Source organism: Glycine soja, chromosome 9 (assembly GCF_004193775.1).
Source record: "Glycine soja cultivar W05 chromosome 9, ASM419377v2, whole genome shotgun sequence".
In the NCBI taxonomy this organism is placed as follows: Eukaryota; Viridiplantae; Streptophyta; class Magnoliopsida; order Fabales; family Fabaceae; genus Glycine; species Glycine soja.
The window spans coordinates 37,048,440-37,066,760 of NC_041010.1; the positions used below are offsets into that span (position 1 = coordinate 37,048,440).

The 18,321-nt window shown below is 32.2% G+C and overlaps 2 protein-coding genes across 2 annotated transcripts in view; one reads left to right on the top strand and one right to left on the bottom strand.

The window, feature by feature from the left end:
* Nucleotides 1-18,321, top strand: part of LOC114368440 (protein N-lysine methyltransferase METTL21A-like) — a 59,390-nt gene that overhangs the window by 25,186 nt on the left and 15,883 nt on the right.
* On the bottom strand, nt 3,683-6,967 carry LOC114368677 (proteasome subunit alpha type-1-B-like). The gene is made up of 2 exons (XM_028325904.1): nt 6,499-6,967; nt 3,683-4,430 (listed from the first exon to the last, which is right to left on the bottom strand). Exons 1-2 carry the CDS (start codon nt 6,847-6,849, stop codon nt 3,924-3,926), a joined length of 858 nt encoding a protein of 285 aa, XP_028181705.1. The 5' UTR covers nt 6,850-6,967; the 3' UTR covers nt 3,683-3,923.

Here is an 18,321-nt window from a genome sequence, read left to right on the forward strand (position 1 = left end):
TATGTTATGTATTATTGCAAATGTGTAATATTTTAAATATAATGAAATATTTATTAACTTATTTATGCTTCAATTTTTATTTTTTTGCATATTAAAAATTCTTAAAAGAGACATTTGAAATTAGTCAATGGAAAATAAGGAAAGTGAACAATGCATACAACTAGAGAAGAAAAAAATTAAACGGATAACCATTAAAAACAGGAAAAAAAAAAGTAATCTAATTTTCTCACATTATATTTAATTAAAAAATAAAAATATGTAAAAAAATAACTTTAAAATAATTTTAATATTTTTTAATTTTAATTATTTAAAGTAAATGTGTAGAGTGAAAAATTAAAGTTATACCCAAAATTCAATTAAAGAAAATTAAATTTAAAATTAATTTAATTCAATCTAAGGATTAATAAATTCTAGCTTTTTAATTTTACTTTTTCTTCACTTTATATAAATATTTAAAATTTATTAATGATTTTGTTTATTAATATCTTTTAAAATAATAGTCAAAGAACAAAATTATTTTTTTCATTAAAAACATTATATTTAATGTTTTACTAATACATACTTATTATTATTTCAATAAATGTTTTTCAACAAAAAAAAGTGTCCCTTTTGCAATTTGCATATGATACGCTCTTTTTTCAACAAAAAAAAGTGTCCCATCACGTGCATAAAATATGATGAGGAGCTTTGAACTAGTATCTGGTTTACAAGTTAATTTCTGCAAAAGTCACTTAGGAGGGATTGGTGTTGAATTCCCCCTCTTCAAAGGTATGCCTGTTTACTTAATTGTGGGTGTATGGATATTTATTTTGTTTACCTTAGAATACCAATTGGGGCAAACTCTAGGAGGTAAGAGTACATGACAACCAATAGTGGAGAAATGTAGGAAAAGACTAGGAAAGTGGAGACAAAAACCTCTTTCTTTTGTTGGGAGGGTTACATTGATAAATTCGATCCTTTCTTCACTTCTTTTTATCCTTTTTTAAAATTGCGGTGGGGGTGGCACAAAAATTAGTTAAATTACAAAGGGATTTTTGTGGGGTGGGGAGGAAGGGAAGAATAAAATTGCATGAGCAAAATGAGAGGTTGCTGGCTGGTAGGCCAAAGGAGCTAGGAGGGTTGGGTATAAAAAATATTGTTAATTTCAACATTACCTTAGTTGCAAATGGAGGTGTAGGCTCATGGTGGACCGTGGCTCTTTATGGGGCCTTGTTCTTAAAACTAAATATGGGAATGTGCTTGATTCTCCAAATGTGAGGCAATCTCAGATGGAATCCATTTGGTGGGGGGATATTATGGATGTATGTGGGGTTAGGAGGGAACGATCATGGTTTAATGATAATATCACTTGGAAGGTGGGGTGATGGGAGGAGGTTATGTTTTTTGCATCATTTGTGGGTTGGAAATGAGCCATTGGGAAAAAAGTATAAAAGATTGTACTTGAATTCTACACAACAAGGTGACTTGGTGTTTGGAGTGGTGGGGTGTTGAGCATGGTTCTCTTGGGAGTGGCAACTTGATGCATAATGAGGCCGATAAAGTGTTGTGGAAAAGAGATTCAATAGGGGATTTCTCTGTCAAATTGGCATATGATTTTGTGTCATTTGATCTTTCTCTTGTTGAAAATCTTTTCTATCGACATATTTGGAAGCTTTATATTCCAAAAAATGTTGGTGAGTTCATTTGGAGATTGTCACTTGATAGATTGCCAACATGTGATAACCTGCAGCAGTGTGGAATCGTAACAGATTCTGTAATGAAATGGAAGAAAACATGGAACACTTGTTGTTTACGTGTAGATTCGCATCGTTAGTCTGGAGCCAATGCTATTCGTGGCTTGGTATTGAGACTGCACAGCACAAGGAACCACAAAAACATTTTTTTCAGCATGATTGTAGCTGTTTGGGAAGGAAGGAAAACAAGGAGTGGAAATCAGTTTGGTGTGTGGTTGTCTAAACATTGTGGAACATCAGAAACAGAATCATCTTTGATGGGAAAACCTGGGATTTGGATTATGCTTTGGAGATGATCAAATACAAATCTTGGGCATTTTATTTCTCTTTTTCTGAATGATATTCAAACCCCAGGGTGTGTCTTTTGTAACAATCTACTGGTTTATCAAAGGGACAGGGTTGATTTTGTTCTAGGAGGTAATTATGAAAAAGGAGAAATGTGTCCCGTAGCTATGACTCGGGTGATAATCTATTTCCTGTGATTGTCATGTCTAGCTTATCCAAAAAAAATAATTTTTTCTTTTAATTTATTATTTTGGTTCAATTTAATCTTTTATTTTATTTTTTGATTTAATTTATTCTTCTAATTTTTAAAAAGAGTTCAATTTATTCATTGTAGTTTATTCTATCAAAAATGTTAACCTTGAAATTCATGTGACAAATAACATATTCTTCCCTTAGGTGGATACGCGAATACAAACTTAATGGAAATTAGACGAAAATGAATGATAAAAACCAAATTGAACCAAAAAAATAATTAAACCAATATAATGAATTAGAAAAAAAAAAACTAATTTAACCAATGAATTATTAAGGAGAAACATACATTTAGTTCTTCCAACAATCAATATTACACTATTTATAAGTAAAAAAATTGTATAGAAAGATGTTGTAAGAAAATTGATTTAGAATTATTCATCGATTAATGTTGATATGGCTTGAATTAAAGAATTTGTCAACAAAATTATTTTATATCCAGTATTTTTTTGGGGTAGAGAAATAGATAGACAAAGAATATATAGTTTAACACTTTAACCATTAAAGATTTGCTTGGAAGTAAAATTTTAAAAGGATAGGAAGAGTAAGGCAAGTTTTTGTTTTAAAATTAAGAGAATTATATGATTATTAAGATTTTTATCTTTTATTTTTAAACTATCAAATTGGCCTTCTCTTCTTTCTTTCTTTTTTTTTTTCCCTTTAAAACTACAGTTCCAAACATGAAACATATCCCAAAGGAATAAGGGAATTGCTTGATGAACTTCAATCAACAGAATAGCTTCAATTTATTTGATATTAAAATATTAGTTCATACTCTTTTAAAAAAAAAAGTTCATACTATGGTCATGCGATGTTTCAAGCTTATCCTCTTAACACAATTTATAAAAAATTAAGTGACGAAAGATACAATACAAATGCACGATTCAATTCCATCCCGGTGTATCCTACTTTCTTCTCTTTCTCGTTACCTTCCCTTCCCTGTAAGAACCTTTAAGGGCTTCCATAAAAATCCACCTCCCTTGTTAATCCTCCCTTGAACCTCTCCCTATTATATTTGAAATAAATAAATAAATTTTCATAATTTAAGAAATTGCGTTGCACATAAAGTTATATGTTTAACAACTCTACATGGTTTAAGACTGACTTACTTTCAACAAACTTCCCATATATTATTTGTATGTAATCACAATGTAAAATTATGTAAATTTTACTTGTATGTAATCACAATGTAAAATTATGTAAATTTTACATTATTAATGTATAATCTTTTTTCTTTTAAAATAATTAAATCTTTCAAGTTTAATGGTCATACATTATTATTCAACCACAAGTAATCATTGATATGACTTGATATAATGTCAATATATAACAGATTTATCATATATAATATGTTATAATTAAATAATAGTATAAAACTATTTTATAATGTCAATATATAAACCCTTAGTCTCTAAAGAGTTTGCCCAACATTTTTTTCAGCCTGAATTTCAATTAATTGTTGTAAATCATGCATTCAAGTTCATCAAACAGCTATAAAATCGTGTACAATGATCAGACATGGATGAATTGCAAAAACAAACAGGATTAAGAAGAAGAAAAATCCATCAAAGAAATATCTTGTCCCATGGCACATGAAACCTACTCGTCTTTAGATATTGGTATTCAACACCTCTAGTGCTTAATTTTAAATTATCAGATGTCCATAGGAGAACCACCTTGGTCTACAGCAGCAGCACCACCACCTTGATCTGCAGCAGCAGCACCTGGATCTGTTGGAGCATCCTGTTCGGCTGCTGGCTGAGCTTCTTCTTCAGCTGGAGCAGCTTCTTCCTCCTTCACAATCTCAAAAGTATCAATCAACTGTTGAACAGTTTCCTGATCCAAAATGTGGAATGGCTCACCAACACCAACCACAGCAATTGTGCACACAGAACTCCTGAGTTTTTCACCTTGCAAGGACTCCCTAGTTGCAATAAGTGCATCTTTGATCAGATCTTCTCGTGAAGAGCCCACAAAATTCTCAAACCTGCGTTCCAAATATGTCTTTGCAGCTTGAGAGCGAGACCCAATAGCAAAAGCCTGATATTCAAAATAGTTTCCACTGGGACAGTTGTAATAGAGGTGAGCTCCCGATTCATCTAATCCAGCTACCAGGAGTCCAACTCCATAAGGCCGTTTCCATGACCGCTGGGTGCAAACCTGCAACTCAAAATTGCATCAAAAATAGTGATGAGAATGAGATCTTTTAGGTTCTAATAAAATTTGCAGATAATTCTTTCTTGCTATTCTCTTTTGCCACATAATTCTGCAGATACAAGCAAACGCATTGCCTCCCATACCCCATTCATTCGACTTTCTACAACTAAAACTCAAGTATAACTGTATATCATAAAATAATGTAAATTAGCTAATCCAATATTTTGTTCATTGTGAACTGAACATATCAGTTTCCAATAACTATATTAAAGAACCTTAAAGAAGTAAAAGAGGCAGAGGGTTACTACTCCTAAAAATGTTGTTCAGCATACTCTCTATCTCTATCTACTGAAAGATCCATCAACCCCAGCAAGAAAAATTTGGGTCAAAAATGCATTTTTTTATTTCTTTAATGAACTCAAACCATATGATAACTTCAACCTTACTCACTAGGAATTTGACAAGCAAGCTACATTGACTTTAACATAATAATCTATGTTCCACTTCACTTCGTGATATCAGCATAGATTTGCATGATGTAACAACCACGACACAGATACATAACTTGGGAAGATGTAAACATAAATATTATCATCCTTCAGGATTTCCTCTCACAGTAAACAGAAACCTTGGCAGTGCTATGAACTATTCAAATTTCAAACAGATATTGGACCCAAGGCCTCTCCCACAATCACCACAATAGAGGAAGCACATTTATTTAATATATATCAATCTTGTAGCAGCTCATAGCAGCCAGCTATGAAGATGCTATAGTAAGATTACAGGAAGTGGGTTAAATTATAATACAAACTAAATAATTTATACTACACATAAATACTCAAACAGAAAAAGAAACCAAAATTATGGAAATTCATGATAAACATATTAGTCCTGTAAAGTGAAGGAACAGGGATAACTTTTGATGGAATGGTCAAGGAAGAAGGGTTTCAAATCCTACTATGTTCCTAGAGCAAAAAATGCATTTGAAAACAGAGGAGAAACCACAGTTTTACCCAAAAAAAAATCCTAAAGAACGTTGTTTCAGGGGCAAAAATGGGGGGTTTTGAAGCTGATATCATGGTAGCACTACTATAGTATGTGAAAAGACGCTATTCCAGCTGCAACGATCCCAATTGAAAACCGCTCAGCTGTTTGAATTCTGTAGCAGCCTAGGATCACTTCACTTCACTACTATGCTATATCGCCACTATATCGTCCTATGTCTAACTCACTACAATGCTCAGTAAATCATATGGATACCCAACATCTTCTCTAATACAAGAACATCCTCAAAACCTTGAAAGAATAGAAATTCAGCACACATTAGAGAATGAAAACACATATTCAAACATTCGCTAGTGTATTTAACAACTCAGTTGCAATGCCCGTACAAAGAACCAAAACTGATCTGTAGCACATCAAAAAGTTTTTAAAAATGTTCCGCAACCAATAGCAGCCTTAACATCCGGGTTTTTTAAGTCTTCCTGACTGCAATTGCAGCCACATCAACTGGATTTGTCCGCAATTGTTCCCAATAGTAAACCCTACCACAACCACAATTTTAAATCGCAGTCGCAGCTCTGTTGAGTTCCTCGATATCACAGAATTTCACATACAAATGCAGTCACAAACAATTGCACTCAAACACCCCAAAAACCTTGACGTTGTTGTGACGGACATTTTTCAAAACCTTACATAAAAAAAATCAATTATCACAACTAAACTCAAATCAATCGGTCTACACCTGTTGTGATTTGAAATTCGTGGAGCAGCAAAAAAATTAAACTCACATTTTCATAATTCATTTCAAAAATTGAACAAACAAACCAGACCAGTTCGATCACATAAACCAAAAATCGAAATTTTAACAAAAGTGCAGGCGACGACTAATTATTATTATTATTATTAGAAGATATAAGGTTGGTCTAGTGGTGGTGGTGAAGGGAGAGGTCGCGCATCCGCGGCTAATAAAAACTAACATTTGTCGGTCAGCAAAAAAAATATTATTATTATTTTGACAAAACCCTAGGCGGAAGAAAATAGAGTGAGTTGATTGAGGAAGAGCGGTGACCTGAGCCTTATCGGCGAGCTGAACGACGAGTCTCCCTACGGGGAGCGGTGACTCGTAGGTGTAGTTATAGTTGATGCACTCGGATCGCATGTAGCGGGAGAGGACGCGGCCGTCGGCTGTGAGGCCGGCGATGGCGACGCCGATGTGGTTGTCGACCTTGAAGATCTTCTTCTGGTGCGATGAGAGTTCGGAGTTAGCCTTGTTGACGCATGCGAGGACCACGTGGGTCTTGGATCGGAGCCCTATCGCCGCCGAGCCCTGCTTCACCGCCTCCATCGCGTACTCCACCTGGAACAGCCTCCCCGCCGGGCTCCATGTCGTCACGTCCGTGTCATACTGGTTTCTGAACATTTTCACGATTCAAACACCAAACACCAAAACCCTCTATTTCTTCTTCTTCACTCTCTATATTTCACCTCTTTTTCTTCTTCCTCGAGAACTCTCTCTCCCTATGCCTTCAGTGTTGGACAAGTAAGGGCGATGCTAGGTGCACCTAGCATTATTGCTTCTTGGTGCACCTGGCACTTAAGCGGAAAATACTTAAATATCCCTGTCAATTTTTTAAAAAATTTGTACATTCAATAGTACAAATTTCTTCCACACTTGGACTGTTTGTCTTCTTCTTCCTTCCGCGACCTCAGTTGGTGTTCTTCTTCCTTCTGCGCGTGGTTCTTGCTTTCGCGACCTCGACTGTTCCTAGCGGCGTGGTTCTTGCTTCTTCACCATTGTTGGCCGCGTGGTGATGGTGCTCTTCATGTGGGCTTTGCGCGTTCTTCTTCTTGTTGTGCTGCTCCATCGACGTCGAGGCAAGCGCATTGTCCCTTTTGCGTTTGTGCTTCCATTTCTAGTTTTGTAGTGTACTTCGTAGGATAGTATTGATTTGCATAGGGATTTATGTCATTTGTAGTTGGTATAGGTTAGGATTAAGATGATCCGCAGTAGGAAATAGTTGATCAGTAAGTAGTTTTGCCGGCAACCAGGTTACGGATCAAGTTGATTCGTTGATCTGTAAGGCTTCTACGGATCAACTTGATTCGTAGAAGTAAAATCAACATACGGATCAAATTGATTTGTATGACTTACGGACCACCTCATGCACACTCAGCATAAATGCGTATCTCGTATGTCGTCGACGACGAACTAACCACCGCAACAATGAACATTGGCACCTTCACCAAACCTAACCAATCGCAAGGAAATGAAGAAAATATGGCGAAGCACTACACACCGAAGAAAGAAAACGAAGAAGAAGAACTGCACAAAAATGGCTGGTGCTGCTTTTAAAAAATAAAACAGCTTTTAAAATGAGAAAGAAGGCGCCGGGGCAGTTTAGGTATTTTCAAAAAATACTGGGTGCACCTAGCACCATCCGACAACTAAGTCATGTTTGACTGTTTAGTCCACTAACCCAATGGGCTCACACACTATGGATCAGCTTCTATTTAAACCCCCCTTCTTACTTTTCATGTCTGTCTATTTAAAAAAAACAAAATTGACAAAAATATATTTGACAGAAAGTAATTTTAAAAATATAAGCCTTCATGGTCAAGCAATGGAAACTCATCTTGCAGCATGTCTACCCCGATGGCAATAAATGTCCGGATTGGCTTGCTCATCGAGGTTCTTCATCTATTCAAATAAGAAGTAAGAACTAAGTGGAGTGTCTGCCCTCCTCAAATGAGGGATTTATTGTTAGTTGATTCTCTCAGCATCTTCTCTTGCATATTGTAGTTGTTGCCTTTTGTTCCTTTTCTTTTCCCACTGATAAAAAATATAATTTATATAAGAGAAACTAGTTTTTATAGTGTATTAAAAAAATTAAAATTACATTATAGAAATTATTTTTCTTAATATAAATATAATTTTTTCATATTACTGAAAGTCTGAAACTAGTTTCTATAAGATGAGAGAAAAGTGGGGAAAAAAGATCAAGATGGATTTAAGGAGAAGAAAATAAGAAGGAAGGGTGAAGGGAAAAGGTCAGAGAAAGAAAGGGAAGAGTACAAGAAAGGAAAATGTGGGCTTTGGAGGGGAAGGTGGGGGTAATTTTGGGATTTCAGAAAGTAAAAAAATATGAGGTTTAAAAAGTAAAATGGGAGATATAGATAGCATTACCCTAAAGATTGGTGGTCGAATTTTGAGGCAAACCTCACTTTTTTTTCTTTTATTATTAATTATTATAATAATTATTATATATGCCACAATTAAAAAATTTTGCGGTAATTTTTTAAATTTCCATAATTAAGACAATTTTTTAAATTTCCATAATTAAGACGATTTTGTGGAGTTTTTCCTTTAATTGTGGCAATTTTTCTATGAGAAGGCATAATTTGCAATATTGTGTTAATTTAGAGGGAAAACTCAACAATAAAAAATTGAGGGACAAAATTTATGAGATTGTGAAACTTTTGGGGGAGGGAACAAAAAGTTTAATTAAGCGAAAAATTAATCAATATTTTAAAAGGCCAAATGACCTATTTGTTTCATGTATTTTTATTCAATTTGATCTTTTATTTTTTAAGATATTAGAATAATTTTTTGTGAGCCTTTTTACTCCTTACATTTTAGGAACTAAAAATAAATTGACAATTAAAACTTACAAGTCATAGTCCTGTAAGTTTTTTCTTTAAATTATGACTTTTTTTATTAAAAAATTGATACAGTAAAAGCCCAAATTTAAACCCTCTAGAGAAAGAAACATCAGCAATATCGACATGATCAGCCATACCGACTACCATGTTTATCAGTGAGTAGGTATTATGACTTTTTAAAATGGTAATTAAACCTTAAAAATCTCTTAATTTTTTTTATCATTGATTCATAGTTGTATGACTTTTTTATTTTTTATTCTATAATTTAATTTAATTTTCTTCTAAAATTTATTTTCAAGTAAACAAACATTATTTTAAAACCAATTTTGACAAAACAACATACGTTGGATTACGTGAAGAGGATTTTGTCTCGAACAATTAATCCCTCTTTCAAAGGATATTCTAAAAAAAGCTAATTTTATCACGGGAAATAACTTTATCACAAAAAATAATTGCTTACGCAGTCGATTTTAATATTTTGATACGATATTTATATAAATGTGTAGTAACAATTGAGGGGGAAAACAATTAACTGTTACTTAATATTGCTTTTATGATAAATGCATCTAACTTAGAGTAAAACAACAACTTAATATGTATTTAGATATGATTAATTAATTTTAGTGGAATGTATAAACAGTTTATTCTTCTTAATACACTACATTAGTGCAAACAGTTTGGGGGAATGTACAGACAGTTTATTATTCTTAATTACTAATATGAAAAATTACAAGCTTACTTTTTAGTTAACATTCATTCATTTTTATTTCTAACAATTAATTACTAACTTTTCTGGGGGAATGTACAAACATTGTATTGTTATTAAGATAATCTATTTATAATATACAAAAATTGAGTTTTGGTTCTACAAACAGGTAAGACTTTTGATATTGTTGATTTTTATTTTCACTATTGTGATATATTTATTTTGCTGATGGGTAGATTTTTCCGTTTAAAAAATAATTCTGTTAAAAAATATTCAAAAGATAGATACAAAAATATAAAAAGATAATAGACACGGTAAAAGCACAATATAACTTGGAAAGAAGAAGGAGATTAATAAAGAGGTACATCCAAATGATGGTATGTAAACAATTTATATTTCTTCATATGCAAATTGTAATTTGTATCAAATTCAAATTCAAATTAGTAATTGGAATTTAAATTCAAATCTAATAGACATAAGTGTTTGATTTATGTCCTCTTATTTAATATTGACATTTTATAAGTCGGAAACCAAAAGCACAAACACACACGCACACACTTGTGTGAAAGTTGAACTATTAGTGTTTTATATAATTTTAAGTGAAAGTGAACTTTTGTTAGGCTTAATTAATAAGGTTGATGAATTTGTGTCTTTCGAAACGTTCCTTTATTTAAATAATCACATTGTCTCACTTTAGAGATACATGTGACATTTTAAAATATATTGTTAGTCTTTGGTTAACAACAACAAAACATGGTCCTCGAGAAAAATAAGCATAAGAGTCAAAGGTATAACTCAAGGCTTCATATCAACATTTGAACGTGTATCACCCAGAAAATTAAAATACGCTAATTTTAACAAATAAAGTCATTATATATTTTTGTTAATTTATTTATCTCCATATTTGTTAATGTATACACATGCTTATTATATATGTTGCTTCATGAAATTTTATTTCACCTCCAGGAGTTCAAGGAGTTGGTTATGAATATCACAATTTTTTCTCAATATTAAGATAATTGACCAACGTGACAAATGTTTCATAAATTCTAATAATAGGTCCAAATGTAGTAACACACCTTTGTCTCTTCCAACGATATTATACAATCATGGTTACTTAAGATCCGCCTTCCTCTTTTAGAAAAGAATGCTCTTAATACAAACTTGCAACTACAATCTACAAGGGCTTTTTTTCTAACTCAACTTTATAGTTAAACAATGTGTTTCACAATTTATGAATAAATTTTAACTTAAATAAGATATGCTTAATTGTTCATTGCCTACGGGTAAAAAAAAAAAGACTCCTAGGAGTTGGTTATAAATATCATAATCTTTTTCCAATATTAAGATAATTGATCAACGTGACAGAGGTTTTGGAGATGTTTGACCATTTGGTTAGCCAACGACAAAAGCATAAAGAGGGAGAGTAGTTGTGAGAATAATTTGATGGAACACCTGTTTCAAGTAATTAATCTTCTCTCATCTTGTAACTATTTGATATAGTTTAAATTATTCTTTTTTAAAAATAATACAAATAAATTATTTATTTAACTATAGTGAGCAACTGAGTGTTAATTTTTTATCCCCTATTTTCATAGAAAGGTAATGTGCATTATATTATATTTTACCATGACAACCTAACCATGATTAGCATGACACAAAAATTGCATAAATGTTACTTTTAAATGAATATACAATATCATGGGTGTGCTTGCTAACATTATCTAATTTTAATATTTTGGCATGATACTTCATGAGTGGCTGATATTCAACGGTTGGTTTAGCCTATTGGTCTTTTATTACTATGGCAAAAATAAACTTATGATTATTTTGTAACTTTAGGAATATATGCTATGTCAAAGGTGAATTTATGATTATTTTGTAACGTTGTCTATAATTTAATTTGGACTCAAACATGTACTATAATTGATTAGTGTGTAACGAAAGTGTGTAGGAGTTACTTTGTTTATAATTAGTATTAATACTATCATAACATTAGACCATGTTTGATCATGTTGTATGCAACTTAGTATTCATGCTCCTTCTCTTTTCTTTTTGTTTTTGTTCTAACAAAATACATATATGAAAACTAAAGCATTTTCCCATGCATCCACCACCATGGTTATCAAGTTAATCACCTAGAATAGCCTGGACTTTGGCTTAAGCTCCTACTGTAACTTCTGCTTATGCTATAACTCTTACTTCTATTGTGGCTTCTTGATGCATAAGGTGATCTAGAGTATGATTGCTCCCTATACTTTCTATCCTTTGGTGAGATTGACATGAATCATAATAAAGGTGAGTATAAACACTATAGATCATCAAAAATGAAATTTTAGCTAATGTAATAACAAACCTGTAATTTTAGCTAATGTAGATCATCCCTATACTTTGTCTTGTAGGACAATAGTCTTGATTAGGTATCACCCAAAAACTTAAAATACATTAATTTTAACAAATAAATTCATTATATATTTTTGTTAATTTATTTATCTCCATATTTGTTAATGTATACACATGCTTATTACATATGTTGCTTCATGAAATTCCATTTCACCTCCTTAATTCCATAAATTCTAATAATAGGTCCAAATGTAGCAACACAATTTTGCATCTTCCAACAAATCAAAAGGTGCATCTTTATCATCTGATGAAGAAGTTTATGAAATCTCACAAACCCATTTAAGAAAAAAGGCAAATAAAGAAGATGACACAACTCAAAGTCCAAAGCTACAACTATCCAAGTCAAAAGATACATCTTCATCATCAAAAGAAAAAGAAAGTCCATTAAAGAAAAATGTGGAAAAAAAATCCGTCATAAGCAAATTAAAAGCTCCAAGCCACAAGCATTCAAGAAGTCAAAAAATACATCTTCATCATCAAATGAAGTTTATTCAATCTTAGAAAATTCATTAAGGAGAAAGGCGAATAAACAAACTGTTCTAACATCCTCTGATGATAAAGAGTCAATCTTATTTCAAAGTTTAAAAAGAAGTACATCAAAGAAAACAAAATTCAACAATAGGTCATCAGCAAAAATAAATAAATACAAAAAGTCTATTTAAACAAATAATTTTTAGAGTTTTATTAGCATAATTTTTATGTATTTTAATATTATGGTTGACTATTTTCCTTTCATTATATATATTTCACATTATGTGTTTTAACATTATGTATTTTATTATGTCAATTTCACTTTATTTTTATAATATTTATGCATAACATTTAATTTTACATTCACATTACTCAGCTTTAGTTGAGTGGTCATACTCCAATTTTAAATTATTTTTTTTTATAAATATATGGATAAATAAAAATTATCTTAATTTATACATAATTTTTTTAAACTCATTTAACCGTCAATGATATAAAATATGATTAATAATTATATTTTTAATTTTTTTATGAATCAAATTATTTATTTAAATATTTTTTAAATTATTTATAATCCGGTGCATCGGGCGGATATATGTCTAGGTTAAGTTAAGATGGGAAGGCTTCTTTCTTCACGGTCATGCACAGTGAAAGATTTGTCTTTTGAGAAAGTGAGGAAAACAGAGATTTTGCTTTTGACAATAATTAACGTTATTTTGATGGGTCCGCGCATTAATGTATGTTTTTATGACCTTCATATTTTAAGGAGTCAAGTTTGAATCTGGAGACCCAATTAATTAACAAGCCATCCATAATCATACTTAGTTTTATTCTCATGGCTTTGCGATCATGTTCCTCTTCCTTGAGCTACGATGTGTTCCTCAGCTTCAGAGGGGAAGACACACACTATGGTTTCACTGGCAATCTCTACAAAGCTCTTGATGACAGAGGAATCCACTCTTTCATTGACGATGAGGAGCTTCAGAGAGGAGACGAAATAACACCTGCACTTCCCAAGGCAATTCAAGAGTCCAGAATTGCCATCATTGTCCTCTCTAAAAACTATGCTTCTTCCTCCTTTTGCTTAGATGAACTTGCCACCATCCTTCACTGCGCTCAGAAGAAAGGGTTGTTGGTTATACCGGTCTTTTATAACGTCGATCCTTCTGATGCCAGACACCACAAAGGTAGTTATTGAGAAGCATTGGCAAAGCTTGAACGGAGGTTCCAGCATGACCCAGAGAAGTTGCAGAAATGGATTTTGTCTCGAACAATTAATCCCTCCTTCAAAGGATATTCTAAAAAAAGCTAATTTTATCACTGGAACATACGTTGTGAGCCATTGAAGTTTGACAAGTGCAAATTTTTAACACAGATACATGACGTATCCGATCTCCCAAATTTGGAGGAACTTTCATTTGAACGATGTGACAATTTAATTACAGTTCACGACTCAATTGTTTTTCTGAATAAACTTTTAATATCAAGTGCAGAAGGTTGCAGCAAGTTGAGGACATTTCCACCTCTCAACTTGACCTCTCTTGAAAACCTTAAGCTTTCATATTGTTAGTGTTGAGAAACTTTCATATTAGGAGAGATGGAAAACATAAAAAGTCTTGCATTGGTTGACCTTTTTTTACGTAAAAGAATAGACAGATTCATTTCAAAATCTTATTGGACTTGAACGTTTATGCCTGGGTGATTGTGGGGTTGTTCAGTTACCAAGTTTCATTGTCATGATGCCTAAACTGTTTTCATTGGAAGCTGTATATTGCATGGGGTGGAAAAAGTAGGCTCAATAGTATCTTCAAAGGTAGATAAGTTTAGTGCCAATAGTAGCCTCTTGCATAATGATTTCTTTTCAACAAGTTTCACGCAGCTTGCTCAGGTGGAAACTTTAAGTCTACGGGGCAATAATTTCACATTCCTTCCTGGATGCATAAAAGAATTTCAACGTTTAAGAAGTCTTGATGTGAGTTATTGTGAGCATCTTCAGGAAATTAGAGGGGTTCCACCAAACTTAAAAAGAATTCAGGGCAAGAGCTTGCATATCCTTGTCTTCCTCGAGTTCAAGCATATCCCTCTTCTGGTACTGCTTCTTGCGGAGATATATTCAGAGACTACCTTGATAGATTTGTTCTTGGGTTTTGGGTTAAGCTTGGGGAATGTTCCTCAAATGATGAGGCTGAAATATGGGGTGTTTATCATGGTATGAAGATTGCGAGGCAGTATAATATTAAGGGTGTTTATGGTCATATTTCTAAGGCAGCATAACATTCCAATGAGGGATGAGATTGCAAGGCAACATGATTTTGGTAAAATTGTTGTGGCGTTAGACTCGCTGAAAGCTATTGGTTTTGTGCAGGATGGTTGTCCTACTCTTTCATGTTTCCCTCTGTGTCATGAGTTGCAAGCTCTAACCTCTGCTACAAATCACTCATACTGACCAGCCTGCTGATTCCTTTGCCAACTACGGTTTATCCATGAACCAGGCTGCATCGATTTTTTGTGCTTCTCCCTCCTTTTGCAAACCTTTCATTCGGAATGATCGGAAACATGCATGGATATACATCTTAAATAAATAAATACCTCAATATAATATTTATTTATTACTTTTTTCTTTAGTTTTAGATTTGTCCATACAAGTTGTACTATATATAAACAATTGAATTGTATTTATGTAATTTATTTGTTGTATATTTATTTAATAATATATTTCCATTTTTATTTTATTTTTTGAATATTAGCATATGTGAATTAAAAGTACAATTGCAAATTTTAATAAAAAAATTATTTGAATACTAACTAATTTAATTTTTTGTAAACAAATTCTATGAATATTAACAGGCTGCATATGTTTCAATTTTATAAACAAATTTAACATAAAACCTTTTGTAAATATACGGTGTTTAAATAGATAACTTGCTTTGTAGTTGGTACAATTTGCCTTTGGGACAAAATGGAATTATAAAAAATAATAATTAAGGACACATGTTGCATTTGTTTTAACATCTTGATATATGTCTTTTTGTATTATGGAGACTTTTGATTTTCTTTAACTGCGGGATATGTCCCGTTTATTATTGTATCATTTTGGGTTTAATATAATTTATATTTTTTCCCAAAAAAAAAATAACTGAACTGTCCAAGGCTTGCAACAAAATTACAAGTGACTCTTTAAAAAATTTGAAACAACAAAAGGCTGTTGGGACTTTGTTACTATTGTATGATGTTAAAATATAAAATTATAACCGATTGTTAACATATTATTTATTGGACTCTCTTAAATGAGTGAATTTTAAATCATAAAAAATAAAATAAAAAATGAAGTAAAAGTCCAATCAAATTCTATTTTCAAATTAAGCTTAAATGACGTCCTTTTATCCTTTTGTTGTTTAAAAAAAAAAGAGCTTAAATAATCCTTATAAAATTTGATATTTTTATTTTATTTTAGTTCTTTAAATATATTTTGTGTTTTGTTTTAAGTCCTGCAAAATTTAACTATTTTGTCATCAATTATTTTGAACAGAAAACTTAAAATGATGGTTTATTAAAAAAAAAGTATATATAATTGTTTTATCATAATTCTTAATAACGTGATAAGCCAAAATCGTTATTAGATCATCAGTTTTTGATCCATTAGGGGCCTTCCTTTGTAGTATTCCAGGGAGGGTATGTCTTGCCAATGTGTTTGGTCATCTTGTACATTGATTTGTCTCTTCTTGTCGCCTTCCATTAGGGACACGAGACCCTCCATTAGGGAATGCATTCTTTTTAAAAGAGGATATTTTTGGAAAACAAATTAAAAAAATGAGTGGATAAGCAAAGAGAGAGACCATGAAAATAGCAACTGTCCTAATGAATACTCTTTTCGGCTGAGAAAAAAAAAAACACAAGGTCTCCATTCAGACTTTTACTTCCTACACCTTGTTTTACTATCTACACCTCCTAATTTTGAAATATTCCAAAATCATCCTTTCTTTTTGTAAGTTTCTCTAAACCTTGTTTCCCCTAAACTGAAACCTCCACACCAACCTCCACTAATGCTCTACACAGTACCTCCCTCAAAGCCTCCACACCACAATGTATTATCTAAAAAATTGAACACAATCCCAATAACAAATCCAATTTAATTATCTTAAAATTTCAATTTTGGAATATTATTGGCAATCCAAAAATGTATTATCGAATAACTTTGTTTTGGAATGTAATATTCTGAAACATGTATTTTGGAATACATTTCTAAATTACCAATAATACTCCCGAAGAGGTGTTCCATAAGTGTGGTGGGTATTCTGGAATAAGTATTCAAAAATACATATCTAGAATATCCATTACACTCACAAAACATTTCTTCCAGACAACCCCTATCTTCCAAATTGGTTAATTTAGTTAACAACAAAAAAATTAAGCCCCCACTTTAGCAATCATAACATTAGAGTGAATTTTGATTTAAAATGCTTAAATCTATATGAAATTGTAAGGCCCACAAAATTATGATAAGCAACGTATATCAATAATTATGCATTGTAGATGCTCTAACCATGTGAGTTTCATCCTTAAGTTTAAGGAAACTCGTCTTCATCTTTGTTTTATCTTTTTTTATTGTAGAAGCTACCTTACATCTTCAATTTTGACAATTGGTTGATTTATTTCATCAATACTCTAGGGAATATTAACTCCATTTAGACCATCATATGAACTACTAGGTGTTAACTCATTGACAAGTGCACCAATTCGTCCAAGTAGTATTTTAAAATGATAAGACTGAGTATTGATTCCACAAGGGTTTTGTTTGTACTCAAAATGATGTATATCCAATTTTTGTACAATTAATGAATAGGTTTGATGATTGCAATTTAAGTTATTAAAGGAAATTGAAAGGAACTACATTATTCTAACTACAATCAGGTAAGAAAAACAAACATTGGGAATGGCGAGTGAACGTGAATGCAAAATTTGAATATGTTGGGGCTTTCCTACCAAAATTACTCTTGATGTAATATAATTGATTTTTCTCTATTTAATATTGCCCCAATTATCACCTACACCTACTTCTTTACTCTAACCGTGATTCCTCACATGAGAGAGCTTAATTCCATTAATTTCTTTCTTTATCCCTTAAGAAATATATTAGTTAAATTGCATTACTAATGAAGATGCCTACACAAGCTTAATAGCCTCATACTATCACTAGCAATGAAACATTTAGATGTTCTTTCCAGTTCTAAGGATTGCAAACATTTTTCAATGCCTAAACCCTAAACATGGGATATATGGGGGTGATCAAACCAAATACATGAAAATAAGCACAAAAAGATACAATGAACCTGGAAATAACACTAAATAGATAGTAAAAGTCATTACATCAAGAGATTTTGGTGGAAAGTTCCCAACAATGAGGTGGTTTAGCCTCTCATTGTCATGAGAGACTTAACTATACAAAAAGGGAATGAAAGGAAGACGGGTGGGGAGGAAGGGCACTGGCTCCCAATGGTGTTTTCTTCTCCTTGAAGTCGCTCTAGGGTTCCTTTCTTCGTAAAATTTCCAAATGCCTCTTTTTTCTCTTGTTTCTCACTTAAATCACTATGGTCTAAGTTTTCACAATTTCGCGTTAAGCGTGGTTGTGTACTAAGCGCGAAGTGACTAGGC

What these genes read in the sequence shown, in the direction of transcription:
- LOC114368677 (XM_028325904.1), bottom strand. Translation starts at nt 6,849, where the DNA reads ATGTTCAGAAACCAGTATGACACGGACGTGACGACATGGAGCCCGGCG. An exon ending in AGCTCGCCGATAAGGCTCAG is followed by an intron (nt 4,431 to 6,498) that starts GTCACCGCTCTT and finishes TTTGAGTTGCAG; the next exon opens with GTTTGCACCCAGCGGTCATG.